A 15,924-nucleotide genomic window follows, 5' to 3' on the forward strand; every position below is an offset into this window, starting at 1 on the left:
ATATAAATTGAAAGAATCTACCTATCACCTCCTGAAAGAGATCCCCAAAGGAAAACTCCTGGGAATGTTGTAGCCAAATTCCAGAATTCCCAGATCAAGGAGAAAATATTGCAAGCAGCCAGAAAGAAACAATTCCAGTACTGTGGAAACACAGTCAGGATGACACAGGATTTAGCAGCTTCTACATTGGGGGTCCAGAAGGTGTGGCATGTGATGTTCGGGAGGGCAAAGGAGTTAGGACTACAACCTAAAATCACCTACCCAGCAAAACTGAGTATAATCCTTCAGGGTAAAAAATGGTCATTCAATGAAATAGGGGACTTTCAAGAATTTCTGAGGAAAGGACCAGAGCTGAATAGAGAACTTGACTTTCAAATACAAGACTCAAGTGAAACATGGAAGAGGTAGACAGGAAAGAGAAATCATAAGAGACTTATTAAGGTTGAACTGTTTACATTCCTGCAGGGAAAGATGATATTTGTAACTCATGAGTCCTTTGTCAGTATTAGGGTAGTGGGAGGGAAAAAAATTACATGTATGTATAGATCGATAGATAGAGGGCACAGGGTGAGTTGAAGATGAAGGGGTGATATCTGGAAAATAAAATTAAGGAGTGAGAGAGGATTATACTGGGAGAAGGAGAAAGGGAGAAGTAGAATGAGGCAAACAGATATGTAAACATGAAACAGACAAGAAAAGGCTTTTACAGTGGAGGGGAAATGGGGGAAGGTGAGAGGGAATGAGTGAATCTTATTCTCATAGGATTTGGCTTAAGGAGGGAATAACATACACAATGGGATATGGAAAGCTATCTTAGCCTACAGGAAAATAAGGGGGGAAGGGGACAAGAGAGCAGGGGGTTGATAGAGGGGAGGGCAGATTGGGGGAGGTGATAATCAAAAGCAAACACTTCTGAGGAGGGACAGGGTCAAAAGAAAGAATAGAATAAATGGGGGGGTAGCACAGGATGAAGGGAAATATACTTAGTTTTTCACAACAGGACTACTATGGAAGGGTTTCACATGACTACACATCTATAACCTGTATCGAGATGCTTGCCTTTTCAATGAGGGTGGGTGGGGAGGGAGGAAGGGAGAAAATTCGTAACCCAAAGTTTTAAAAACACATGTTAAAAATTAAAAAAATAAAAAAAAAAGTATAAAAACTGATAACTAACCTTTTGTCATTTTTATGCATACAAGAAAAATTTAATTCAATATTATTTGTCTATTTATTTCATGTGTTCATTCAAAGGTTATCTTAGAACAATGGAATTCGAGCACTAAAGGATTTCTTGGAGATCATCTAGTCCCATCCCCTCATTTTACAGATGAAGAAATAAGGCCCTAAAGGATTAAATAAAATGGTCATGGCCCTAGAGCTGGTTAGTGGCAGAAGCAGGAACAGAACCTAGATCTCTTAACCTCCAATCAAGTAATCTTTCTACTATCCCTATTGCATCCCATCAGTGTTTTCTTAGAGGTCTAGAAGCTATGTTACTTAAGTCAGAAGACCCTCTGGGGACAAGACTTCATGAAGGTGTTACTCTACCTGGAACTGGCCAGTTGAGCAATACAGCTCTTTCCTATTTTTTTCCCTTTCCTTCCTTCTTTCCTTCCTTCCTTCCTTCTCCTTCAGAAATATCTCAAAATATCTTGGGATTTGCAGGCTAGATTTCTTTTTTAAGGATCATGCCTTAAACCCAAATCACTCTAGCTCACACTGAAGGGCCCAGATGGAGTCAGAGTGAATGTAAATAGGAATTGTTTCTGTTTGGGCCAAAAACCCTGAGGGTCCTCCCCCCTCCCAGTTTCAGTTTTGTTTTTTGTTTTTTTTTTTTTCTGGACAAGGTTAAAGAGGTCATTCCTTGCCTCATTTTTTTAACTTAGCCTTAATCAGTGAATGGGTGTTGCCTCAGTCAAACTGAGACCTGCTAAAGACCAAGGTCTTCCACCCCATCTGGGGCCTCCAGTAGTCCCGATGTGTATCTGGCCACTGGACCCAGATGGCTCTGGAGGAGAAAGTGAGGCTGATGATTTTGCACAGCCCTCCCTCACTTATATCCAATTCACTTGCATGTCATGGCATCACCTCCGTGATGTCATGGTCCTCTTCCAGACTGAAGGATAAACAACAACAACTCTGCCTGCCCATCACTGTTATCTACCCATTAGTTCTACTTGTCACTATTAAGGAAGAAAGACAACTTGGTGGTAATAGTTCACACTGGCACATTCCAAAACACCAAGGTTCCACATTAATACACTATTGGGGGAGGTATGAATTTTATAATCACTCTGGAAAGTAATTTGGAACTAAGGTCCAAAAGTTACAGATCTGTATCTCTGACCCAGGTATACCACAATAAGGCCTTTATCTGAAAGACATCAAAGAAAGAAGAAAAGGTCCTAAATGTACAAAAATATCTATAGCAGTTCTTTTTGTGAGGTGGCAAAGAACTGGAAACAAAGGGAGTATCCTCAGCTGAGGAATGTTTGAATAAATTATGGTATATGAATAGAATACCATTATACCACAAGGAAAGACAAAAAGGAAAATAATTTATATTACAATATCAATATTATAAAAATGAATAATTATGAAAGACATAAAAACTCTAATCAACACAATGATCAACCAGAATGCCAAAGGACTGATAATGAAGAATGCTATCCAACTTCTGACAAAGAGGTGATGGACTAAATTTGTAGACTAAGACACATTTTTAGAAATGACCAATGTGAGAATTTGTTTTGTTTAACTATGTATATTGGTTACAAAGGTTTTGGTTTTCTTTTCTTTTTTCTTTTTTCTTTTTCTAAACCATGAGAGTTTGGGATGAGGTCAGAGGGAGAGAAAATAAATGCTAAACATCTGTTAATTTTTTAAAAACTAATTTTAAAAAGCAAGTTTTCCAACTGAGACAGATTAAATCTCAAAGTCCTTTATCATTTGAATTGTCATATCAATTTATATTCCATTAAATAGGTTCCCCAATCCTGTTAATCCTTCCTCACTGACTTAGTGGCAAACTTACATACCCATGATATCTCCTCATAAACTTTTTTATCCTCTTCTGATTAACACTACTCTGATCAAGCCTCACTCCAAGTCATGACCACAGTCTTTGGAGCACCCACTCTATTCTAAACAAAATCTCTCATATCCTCAAACTTTTGAACCAACATTCTTCCCACCTTCTCACTTTAACAGAATCCTGGCTTTTTCCCTGAGGAGACCACATTCCTTGCAATCCTGTCCTCTGGAGGCTACTCCTCCCATTCCCCTAGACTTTCAATGGTAGAAAAAGGAATACTCCTTGTTCTATCATTGCTTTTATACCATTGATTCTAAAATTGTAATCCAGGAACTCACTAAGGTCCCCAAAACCCTTCCAGGGGTTTCAAGGTATAAACTATTTTCAAAGACATTCTAATTTTTAATGTGATATGTATACTGATACAAATAACCCATACAAAAAAAAGTTATTTGAGGTAGTGAATAAATTTTAAGAGCATAAAGAGGTCCTGGGACCAACAAGTTTGATAACTACTCTACTAATATTCCTCAAAGATCTTTCCTCATCTGAAATTCAAGCAATCCATTTTCTCATTATTGTTGTCATCCATTTATCTCTAGGGCACTCTCCAGACTTTTTCAGTGCCTTCAATACATAGCCTTCTTCTATTGTCCACCCCCAGCCATCATCCTCAAAAACTTCAATTTTCATGTTAACAACCCTCCTAACAAACTGACCACACAATTCTTCAACATCCTCACCTCCAGCTACTTCCTTTTCTCCATTTCTCAGAATTGTAGTATGTCCAAGATGCAGAAATCTAATATTTATTTGATTCTCAGACCACAATCTCTATACCTTCCCACTCACATTAAACCTACTTTTTACCCTTACCATGCCCAAGTTAATGAGTAAATTAGCATTTTTAAGTACCTATTATGTGCCAGGCAAGCATTTTAATCTATTAAGTGAGTTAAAATTTGCAAAGTGCTTAGCATAATATCATATAAATGTGAGTTGTCTTTTTTAGGATAAGGATATGGACCAGAACCCTTGCCTTCCACCTCTCCCCTAATAGAATGTAAGCTCCTTGAGGTTTGGAACTATTTCACTTTTCTCTCTGTATCCCTAGCACCTAATAGTGTCTGATGATAACAGCTAATAATAATAACAGTTAACATTTATGCAAAGCACTTTGCAAATATTATCTCAATTGATCCTCATAAAACCTCTGGGAAGTAAGTAATAGCACGATCTTTATAGTTAAGGAAAACTGAGGTGGGCAAAGATTATGTAACTTGCCCAGGGTTACAAAGCTAGTAAATGAATGAATCTAGATTTGAAGTCAAATCTTCCTGACTCCAGGCCCCACCTAGATGCCTCCATAAATAGTAGACGTTTAATAAATGCTGTTGATTGCTTCTCCACTGGCTCCTTCTTGTCTGTCATTTGCCTCCAAATAGGCTCAAAATCTCCCTAACTCTTTAAAAACAAAAAAAAGTGTTTCCCTTATTCTACATATCTTAATCCTGTTCAATCTTTTTCCTCCCCATCAATTCTAAACTTCTTGAAAAAATTTTCTATACCCAATTCCTCCAATTCCTCACTAGCATTCTCTTCAAGCTCTTGTAATGAACAATTTTGAAAGACTTAATCTGAACACCTCAATGATCAATGTTGATGCCAAGGTTTTTATATACGTTTCTACTAATCAACTAAAACAGCACTCAAAAGTCAACAACGACCCCCTACTCAGTGAATCCAATGGTCTTTTTTCAGTCTCTATCCTTCTTGACCTTTCTGCCATATTTAATATTTAATAATAAGGAAATAATACTTACTCCTGCTAGATACTATCTCCACTTGTGGTTTCTAAGATACCTTCTCATGGTTTTCCTCCTACCTCTCTAACCATTCTTTGCCTCCTTTGCTGTCTCCTCTTCTCTTCCTAACCACCTAAGGTAGTTGTTCCCCAAGGGTCTGTCCTTTCCTTTCTCTCTACTCTCTCCTTGGCAATCTTATTCACTCTTATGTTTTTAACTACCACTTCTATGTAGAAGAGTCACAAATATCTCTCTGGCCTTCATAACTCTTTTCTGAGCTCCAGACTTGCATTTCTAATTGCCTATAGGATATCTCCACCTAGAAAAAATTAAATGTATCCAAAACCAATCTTACTATTGTTCATAAGCCTGCACTCTCATTCTAACTTCACCAATTCTATCCGTGGCACCACCCAACTTCCCATGTTTGAAACCTAGGTTTATCCTTTTTTTCTTCTCTCTTACTTTTCATACCTAGTCAAATATCAACTTCCATCAATTCTACCTCCACAGCATCTCATATCTATCCCTTCTTTTCTATTTCCACTTCTACCACCTTCATCTTAAAGTCCTCATTAATACCTATTTCATTGTTCATATTGCTAGCATTCTAATCCTTCTATGCATGGATCTGATCATGTCAATCCTTGGCTCAGAAATGTTCAAAGACTTCTTATTGCCTATTAAGTCAAGTCTGAATACCACTGCCTGGCATTCAAAGCTCTCCAAAACTTGGACTCACCCTACCTTTCCGGACTTATTTCATATTCTTCCTTCCCTGCCCTGTACCCTAAAGGTAAATTGGACTATTCTATGCCCCCTAATATGGCCAGCATTTCTTGCCTCCATGGCTTTTCTTACACACTTCCTTATGCCTAAAGTATCACATCTTCCCCTTTTTGCTTAATGAATTCCTATCCATCCTTTAAAATACAACTCAAATGTCATTTCTTCCATGAAGCCTTCCCAGACACTCTGTTGTAACACTCTTCTTCCTTAGACCTCACATAAGACATTACATTGCAACTATATTTATCTTGTAATATTATGCATTATAGTTACCTGGTTTTACCTTATTATCTACTAGACTATAAATTCAAGAAAAGTAGGTATGGATGGTGTCTTATCTAAACTTTCTATCTCCATTAACACATAACAGTACTTTGGATAGAGTAGGCATTTAATAAATTTCTTTAATGGATGAGTATATCACTGTTTTATTTTTTTAAAAAGCAATGATATTTTCTCAAAGAAAAAAAAATTGATCTGGTAATAATATATTGCTACAACCTGAGAAGCACTTAGTAAATATTTTTCGATTTATTTTCTTTTAAATTGTTTGTTAGCCTATGTCCTTTAGTGACAACGTATTATCCTGCTATACAAGGTATTCCAGAAAACTTAAAACTATACTAAGAATTTTGGGACACCCTGTCTTGTAACCTTTTTTCCCATTATGACATGGAGTACATGTTTTTAAAAGTTTGTTAGACACCTGTAAGTTCAGGTTCTCAGTATATTCTATCAAGACTATCACAAAAGCCCCCAAATAGTCCTCCCTACCTTGGGTCTCTTCACTCTCCATTTCATCCTTCACACAGCTGCCAAACTGATATTCCTAAAGCACAGATCAAACCATTTTCATTGCCTTGTTCAAGATGTTCCTATTACAATGAACTTGGGGGAGGATATGGGCAAAAAAGCCACAGGATGGCCAAGTATGGGTGAGCTGCAATCTGCATCATTGAAGGGAACTCCCAAATCAACAAACTCACAAATTGATTTGAATATTGAATGAAAATCCCCAGTACCTAGTATATAGAGCCTGGTACACAGTAGGCATTTAATAAATGCTTACTGAATGAATAAATTACAATTTCTAAATTACATCTATTTAAAACAATTTCATTATGCTCCTGTTTATAGACAAATAGGGCAAGAAGTCTTTTAGAGTATTATTAATTTTCAAATATTTTCTCAAAGAAATAAAAATATTTTTAAAGTCTGTATTTTTTATTTCTTAACATAACAAATAAACTATTTATGCCACATTTATGCCACAAAAGGTATCATTAAAATATTAAAACAAGGATATGAAGGAAAGTTACATTTGCCAGTTTCATACAATCTTACTTAATACCACCATTATAAATTTTAAATTAGGGACAGCAAGGTGGCATAAGTAGATAGAGCACAGGCTCTGGATGAAGAAGGACCTGAGTTCAAATCTGACCTCAGACACATAACACTTACTAGCTGTGTGACTCTGGGCAAGCCACTTAACCCCAATTGCCTCACCCAAAAAAAAAAGTATCAAAAAATAAAAATAAAATAAAATAAATTTTAAATTAAGGATAAGATCTGAGTTTAGCAAATTTTTTTTTTTATTTCATCAATTTATAAAGGCTTCATCTCTGGTATGGATTGGAACCATTTTTTAACTTGTTTTTGATAAAGCATTTTTCCTCTAACCATGCCAGGGTCATTGATTTACATAAATTCTAGCAAAGAACTATGGAAATTTTAAAATACATAATTAAAATATCACAGATCACTTAACCTATTCTGTCAAAACAGGGAACATTTAACTCTTGCTTCACTTCCTCTAAAAGAAATTCTATTTACTTTATTTTTCCCAACAGGAAAAAAAAAAATCAGTACAGTAAACTTTCAAGTTACTTCCCTAATCAAACTTTAAAATGATTTTGGTTAACCACAAATTGACTCAAGTATTTAAGCATTTATCTGAATGTATTTTACTGGAACACTTCTGAAAATATATAATAATGCCATATAGTAATTATGTAACTGTTCTATAGAATTATAAATTATCCCACTGATTAGTCTTTACAGTCATTTCACCGATAAATAGGGCAGCTTTTCCCCCTATAAATTATATCCAAAACTAACTTGATGCATTTCTAGTTTAAAGTAGCTATTCTGTAAATAGCTCTTTTATTTAGGATTAAAACATAACCATAAAAAGATTTTGTTAATTACATTTTACTAAACTGCATCACATAAATCCATAAAGTTACAACCTGCCAACATTACTTTCAAACATCCTGAAATGATTAGCAAAAAATATACTTTTCAATAGACTCTGAAAATTCAGAAGCATATTAGATTAACTGTGGTTTTAAACATTTTTAACCTTTTTTACTATTCACTTGGATGACCAAACCATTTAGAATACCCCAAACATAAAATAAACTTACTTTTCTTTCCAACCCTCTCAGACATGAATTGTCATTAAATTGTTAAATAAAACTTAAACCAAGTTTATTACATACATTTTCAAAACCAAGCACTATGTATTTTGTAATTCCACACAATTTTCCCCCCAAGAAGATTCATTATTAACCCACACAACATTGGTATGCAAAGGTAAGGCAATAAATGCTATACATATATATATATATATACACACACACATATTATATACATATTATATATTTATATCATATATAAATTGTTATATTATATATTATGTTATTATTACATCATATTATTATATATTATATTGTATATATTATATATATTTTATTATATTATTATATATTATATATAAATAAATGAGGTAATTAGACATAAACAACATTATGCTACATTAATAAATTAGGGTGCAAAAGGTGAGAGGAGTTTAACTGATGCTCTTAAAATTCTTGCTCAGTGCCTCGAACTTACTGTCCTCATGTTCACCTTGGTCGTTTTTCTTATACCTTCCCTTGCTACCCTCACCTCACCCCATACCACACCAATTTCCATCTTTTTCTAATAACTATAATCAAATCACCATCTTCATGACTTCCTATACCACAACGCCCTTCCTTTTCCACCACTCTCCCATATGTATTGTTTCCTTCCCTTAGAATGTAAGCTCTTTGATGGCAAGGACTGTCTGTCTAGATTTATATTTGTATCTCTAGTACTTGACTCTTTAAGGGGTCACAGGATCATAGATTTAGAACTAAACGGGACCGTGGAGGCCATGTAGTGTAACACTCTCATTTTAGTGATGAGGGAACTGAGGTATAGCAAAGTTAATCACTTGCTTAGGGTCACCCAGTTACTAAGTATCTGAGGCAGTATTTGAACTTAGGTCTTTCTGAATCCAAGTCCAGAGCCCCAGCCACTATATCATGCTTTCCTTCATTCATTTATTTATTCAGTAGTTTCTTTTTCACCAAATACTTCCTTCCCCAGCAAGCTTCATAATATAGATACTTTAGAATTTTTTTTTAAAGTCTGGGCCTGTGATTACATGAGAGTAGGGAACTTTCTCTACCACTGCCTAGGTTAGGGCCCTGAGAAAGGGCCACTAGGTGGCACAGTAGAGGGAGCACTGGGCTTGGAATCAGGAAGACTTAAACTCAAATACTGCCTCAGACACGAACTAGCTGTGTAACCCTTGACAAGTCACTTAAAAGCTACTTGCCTCAATCTTTAAAAAATGAGGATAATACCAGCACCCACTTCCCAGGGCTCTTGGGAGGATCAAATGAGTTATTTGTAAAGTGCCTTATAAATATAAATGCCAGCTGTTTAGTGACTTGCCCATCATCACAGAGCCAGCATTTGAACCCAAGTTTTCTTGACTTCAAAGACAACTCTTTATTCATTATGCCATGTTCTCTCTCTGTAGAAAGCAGATTAGGAAATTAATTTCAAAATAAAATACAGCATTGAAAAATCACTTACTGTCTTATTCCGTAACCGAATTATGTCTGAAACAGAGCCAGCTCCACAGTATTCCATAACAATCCAAAGGTCAGTGTTCTTAAAGTAACTGCCATAGTACTTTACAACATAGGGGCTGAAGAGAAACAAAAAACGATTAAAACTTTATAAATTCCAGAAGTAGAGATTTCCCCCAATAAATGGTATTTTAAACACATCATGATGTTACAAGTGAATATCATTATCTGAATTACATCAATTCTGCACAGTTAGGCTTTAATCCATGAATGGAATTAAATAAGATCATAAACTATAGGAACAAATTTCCAGTTGTTTACGTCATTCCCAAGATAATATAGACTTAATTTATATAAATTCTATATTCTACTAATCAAATACACATTATGACAATAGTGTTCCAGATAATATTTAACATAATTTAACATAAAGCACCTAAAGACACATTTTATAACCACTACCTCTGGAGTATAAGCCTTCTACAGACATATGGTTTCAATGAAATATTAACATTCAAATAAAAAAAGATGCTATTTCAGGATTGCTACCAATAAAAAAAAAATACTCTCTCCTCGTTTGTCCTTTGAAAATTCTGGGTTTTAATGCATTTTTGGAAATTACACAGTACTTTCAAGTATTTTCAATAATCCTGAACTGGGAAAAAATCCATCCCTAACACCACCATTCTCCTAGTGGTGCCACACGAATGAGATTCGTGGAATAGAACAATTTCCAAAGAATTAAAGTCACAAACAATTCACAGGGCAAGAGAAAGGCACATGGTATGCAAAAGTAGCCTGCAACAATTACCAAAAAGATCTTCAATGATGAAAGGAACAAACAGTATGTGCTACTGAGAAAAGAGGGGTAAGATGCATCAAGGATGAGACTCAGCAAGAGATGGACAATGCCCCAGAATCCTAGAGAGAGGGGAAAAACAAGAGGACTGAAAATTCAAGTGAATGTGTATATATGCTTTTTGAAATTTTTATAGGAGAACATTAACACCAGTAATACAGGATAAGAAGGTATAGAATGATTGTGATCTGCATCACTGAACACAGATTGTCATCAAGTCCAAAAAAGATCTATATGTTCCCAAACAAAAGCACAAACCCATCCAAGATGTTTTTGAAGTTAGTATATTATATAGTCAAAAGTCAACATAATTAGCACTGATTAAGAACCTACTATGAACAAAGCAATGTACTAAGTGCTTAAGATACAAAGACACTACAAAAAAAAAGTCCTTGCTCTAAAGGAGCTCACAAGTCCAGTAAGAGAAAACACAACATATAAACAACTATGTGCAAATAAGACACATACAGGATAAACTGGGTTTTGTCTCAGAGTCAGGATTAAGAACCCAGAAAGACTTATTGAAAAAAATAAGACTTTACATAAGACTTGAAGGAAGCCAAAGAAGCTAGAAGACAAAGATGAGAAGGGAGAGAATTCCAAGAATGGGGGGCAGCCAGTGACAATGCCTGGAGTCAGAAGATGGAATTTCTTGTGCAAGAATAGTTAAGGAAGCCAGGGTCACTGAATCAAAAGAGTACATGGAAGAGAATAAGGTGTAAGAAGACTGGAAAGGTAGGAAGGAACCAGGTACTATGAGTTTGGGGTGGGGGGTGGGAGTGTAAAAGCTATGTATTACTCCATGGAAAACAGGGATTCACTGGAATATCAAAAAGGTATCCTGACAACAGCCTTAAGTTAAGTCTCTTTTCAGGGACTAGAAGACATTTTAGTGCTTTATCTGCGTGTCTGGGCTCTTGTGAGTCTACTATGATTTCTGGTTTTTGTGCAGTTGAATAAAAGTTGCCCCATGCCTGATATGTTTTTAGCACTTTTAAAGAGCTCAAGACCCTCTTACATACTTCTTCTTTTGAGGGGGTGGGGGGACACGCAAGGCAATCAGGGTTAAGTGACTTGCCCAGGGTCACACAGCTAGTAAGTGTCAAGTGTCTGAGGCTGGATTTGAACTCAGGTCCTCCTGACTCCAGGGTCAGTGCCCTATCTACTGTGCCACTTAGCTGCCCCACTTACTTACTTTTTAAAGGAAAGCTACACTTGAGCTATGACAAAAGTATATTAAAAGTTTTTCCTAGAGCAACTCCTAGTGCAGACATCAGGTCAAAGAGAAAAACTGACCTTCTTGCAATAAGCCCCTAGAACTATATCTGGTTCAAGTGAGCCGAGCTCTGAGCCATGGTAAACATATAAATTGTATATCCCTAAAACAATTACCATAAGATAAGGTAGAAGATGTTGAGTGACATATCCAGCAAATGATATAGAGTAGTTCTGGGGGAAAAAATGATCATAACAAAGCAGCCTAGGAAGATTGCATGGAGCAGGTAGGACTACAACTGAACCTTGAAGGGCTTGATTTCCAAATGTGGCGAGGTAGAAGGCATTTCAGACAAGGAAAAACATCAAAAGTGCCAAGATACAATATACAAAATATGTTTGGGAGACAAGTAAACTTGAAATAGGTGTGGTGGGAGATGACGTAGGAGAAACACTTAAGTCTATAGAAAGCCTTAAATGAAAGTCTTAGGAATATAGATTTATTCTCTAACAAACAGTCACTGCAGGATTTTTGAGGAAAGAGTAGACATGTACAAAATGCTAATTCCAAAAGAATAATTTCCATCTGTTGCTCTATGCCTTTTCACCCCCCTTGCCTGGAAGGCTTTCCTATCTCCTGACTTCCCTGGTTTCCTTCAAGACTCAGCTCAAATCTCACCCTCTGCAGGAAGCCTTTCAAGATTTCCCTTCTTCACACACACTTACTGTTAGTGTCTTCCCTCTGAAATTCCCTTTCATCCACTCTTTATACATCTTGTATGAATATATTCGTTTGCATGTTGTCTCCCCAACTGGACTGTGAACTCCTTGAGGACAGGGACCATGTTTTTGTCTTACTTTGTATCTCCAGCACTTATTATTGTGCCTGACACATAGTAAGGGTTTAATAAATACTTGCTCACTGACCGACTGACTAGCATCAATGTATAATACAGACTGGAGTATGGAGAGACAAAATGGAGGGAAAATAGAAAACTTTCATAATCTATAAGAAACAATGAACATAAGAAATTCAGAGAAATCTGGGAATACTTTTATGACCTGATACAGATCAAAAAATGTTAACTACAATATACACAAAAATGACCTCAATAATGCAAATAAAAAGGTAGTAAAGATGCATGGGACTCACTTATCTTAGAGCTAGGCAGACATGTCCCCACAGAGTTCTAGGGGTATCCCTGAGGCATTAGGGTTCCTTTCTCTTCTCAAACATTATTGGCTCAAGTCCCCAGCACTTGTGTTCTTCCTCCTGTTAGGTGTCAGTGACTAGTAGCCCCATTTCATTTTACTAAATGAAATCAATTAGCTTTACAAAAGGATATTTACTTTGAAGACATAACAAGAACAGAAGTACAAACATCTCCCCCTAATGCCCTGGGGTTATACTCTCCCCTATATTACCTTGATCTCCGGGTAGAGTGGGCTCAGACATGATGGAATTTCTACACAGCAGTTAGTTCCACCAAGTTCATGACATCACTGCTGAAAGAATACTCATCTCAAGTACTGAATATTGCCAGTTGCTAATCAGGGTATCAATGCTAACTGCAAAACTTGGCATAGATTCTATTCCAAGACCCCGTGAGACTTTTGGGCTTTCTGGACTCAGATGGTTCACTATCTTGACATTTCAAAATTCACAAGACTGTAGCCTACAGTCCTTTCACTCAAAACAAAGAATAAATGCCAAGGTAGGCAAAAGGCTACATGTCAACCTCAAAGGGAGATGACCCAAATCCTCCCTCCTCTTATATTGTCTCTCACTGGATGCCATCAGCAAAGGAATCTAGAAAACAGACATCTATCAAAGAGAGAGGGGGAAAAGGCTGATTGAGGCCTTTTGAAGGTGCCCTCAAGTGCTGGTTCTACAACTGCAGTCAAACATAAGAGGCTGCTATTCAATACATGGTTAGCAGACCAGAAACAGTTACAGAGTGTCTCTGCATGCTCCAAGGTCTCTTCAAGGCACTTCCATTACATAACATCCCAACTCTCCTATAAGCAGGCTTCTCAGCCTCTTCTATGCAGGGAACTGCATTAACCAGGCAGGCTAATGCACTCTGCCCAGGCTAATTCTCCATTACAAAAACAAAACCAAATAACATCAAAACTCAGATTAAATGCAATGCTCACTGCTGGTTCCAAAGTAATAATGTCTGAAACACATTTCTCCTCCTCTCAGTTGTTTCACTCTTCATTTTCGAAGAGGACAAATGACATTATGGGTAATGTTTTGATTTGAACTAGATTTAAGTTAGGCAGAGTTACAAAATGTCTTCAGATTCACTTTCTCTTCCAGAGTCACTGAAATCCAGGGGCAAGGCAAAAGTCAGAAGAATAACTAGTGATGACCCAGGATGCACCTTGGTTTTTTCAGTGTCTGACCAAGCTCTAAGTGTTCCACAGCATCTACTTCAGCCATCTTCAAGGCCATTGGAACAAACTGTTCTCATCTACCCATTCCACTGGGGAAAATCTTCACATGCTTGGGAAAGACATCCCCCCCCCAACAGTTTTGAGACCTGTTAGTTAGCTTCAATCTGGTTTAGCCTGTCTACTGAGATGGTTCACCAGGGGGTGAAACTGCTGAGCATGCTACAGCTTCTTGAAATCACAGGTGAGAGGTGATTGAAGGTGGATACCAAAGGTGGATAAGTCACCCTGAAAAAGACTCAGCAGGTCCCACAACAGAGGTACTAGTTCTCTTTAAGCACCCATACACTCTCCTCTCAGCAGAGCTGATAGACTACACATGAAGAATATTGTATAAATTGTCAAATTCAGTCAACTGTTATTTGTTTTGCTTAACTGGTTTTCTTTGTTATGATGCAAAATTATATGGGAGTATAGCTATTAGAAGTGACAGTAGTATAAAAGGTAAAAAAATTTTCAATAAAACTTTATTAAGGGAAAAATAATTCAGGGTCACCTCCACATCTTGATAACTAGTGAATGAGGGCTTCAGTGGAGGTACTTAAAAGTTTTTGAAGACCAAACTAGTTTTCAGAACAAACCCAGCAGACGTTAAAGGACTTTTTTTCTTTGGCAATTACTTCTCAATTATAGTCATTGTTTCTATCAGCATAATTAAATGGATTGAATGAAAACTTCAAAAAGAAAAAGATTACAGCAAATATCTGAGTATGACGTTTTGAATCCAAGAAGTGAGAATAAAAAGGAAAGGACAGATACAAGAGGCATTTCAAATGAAGAACACACGACACTTTGATGACTAATGGTATGTGAGAAGGAAAGCAGAATTAGAACTTTGATGTCAAAGTTCTGAGCTTGAATTTTAGAAGAATGATTTCATTGACTGACATTAAAATATGAGATGCAAAGAAATGATCTGAAGAGAGAGTGACAAGTTCACTTTCAAACATGTTTAGTATTATGTTAAAGCAAGTTGAAATGTTTATGTTGTCTATTCAATTTGAAATGTCCAGAAAGAAGCTAGAAAATATGAGATAGGTCAAGACAGGAAATACACCTTTAGCAGTCACATTAATAGAAAAAGTCATCAAAGCCATGAGAGCAGATAAGATATCCCAGGTAAAGAATAGAGAGAAAAAAAGCAGGAGGCAAGAATAAGCCTTGAAATACATCCATGTTACACAAGGAAGGAGGAAAAACTACTCATACCCCAACAAAGTGCTATGTGCAGTTTTAAACATGAATGCCAATGTCCTCTGTAAATGAAGCCATCTCTCTCTTCCTCCCAACCACTACAGAAAATTATTTTCCCCCAATTGTTGTCACATAGCATACATCCCTCAAATATTCTCCTACCAAACATATTCTACATCTTTCACGACACAACTCTCTTCTGGTTCTCCTGCTTCCTGTCTGATTGATTCTCATCATCTCTTTGGCTGCTTCAACATCCATTCCTACTCCTTAACCACAGATATCCCCCAAGTCTCTGTCCTAGGCTCTCTTCTCTTCTTTCTCTATTATCTTCTTGAGCTCACCAGCTCCCATGAGTTCAATTATCATGTCTATGAAGAAGAATCTCATGTCAATATATCCAGCCTTCACCTCTCTCCTGATTGTTTTCAGTCTAGCACTTAAAATCTTTCAGTCCAGATCCAGTCTTCCTTTTAAGACTTCATGCACTCTACAATTCAGCCTAACTGGCCTGTAAACCCGGCTTTCCATTCCCAACTTCCATGTCTTTGCAAAGGCTGTCTCCCAGGCTTCTCCTTTTTCCCACCTTTTAGAATCTCAAGCTGATGTGTCATCTCCTAAAGGAAGCCTCTTCCTAATCTCCTGTTAGGATCTTCCTCC

The 15,924-nt window shown here is 36.7% G+C and overlaps 1 protein-coding gene across 2 annotated transcripts in view; it reads right to left on the reverse strand.

Moving 5' to 3' along the window:
* The window catches only part of STK3 (serine/threonine kinase 3), a 447,757-nt gene that overhangs the window by 366,835 nt on the left and 64,998 nt on the right, over positions 1–15,924 (reverse strand). For both annotated transcript variants that reach the window (XM_027850026.1, XM_027850025.1), the window contains one exon: positions 9,544–9,658. In XM_027850026.1, coding sequence (XP_027705827.1) covers positions 9,544–9,658 — 115 coding nt within the window. The remainder of the gene's footprint in view (positions 1–9,543; positions 9,659–15,924) is intronic.

This window comes from Vombatus ursinus, unplaced genomic scaffold (genome assembly GCF_900497805.2).
Source record: "Vombatus ursinus unplaced genomic scaffold, bare-nosed wombat genome assembly UNPS02008961.1, whole genome shotgun sequence".
Taxonomy (NCBI): domain Eukaryota; kingdom Metazoa; phylum Chordata; class Mammalia; order Diprotodontia; family Vombatidae; genus Vombatus; species Vombatus ursinus.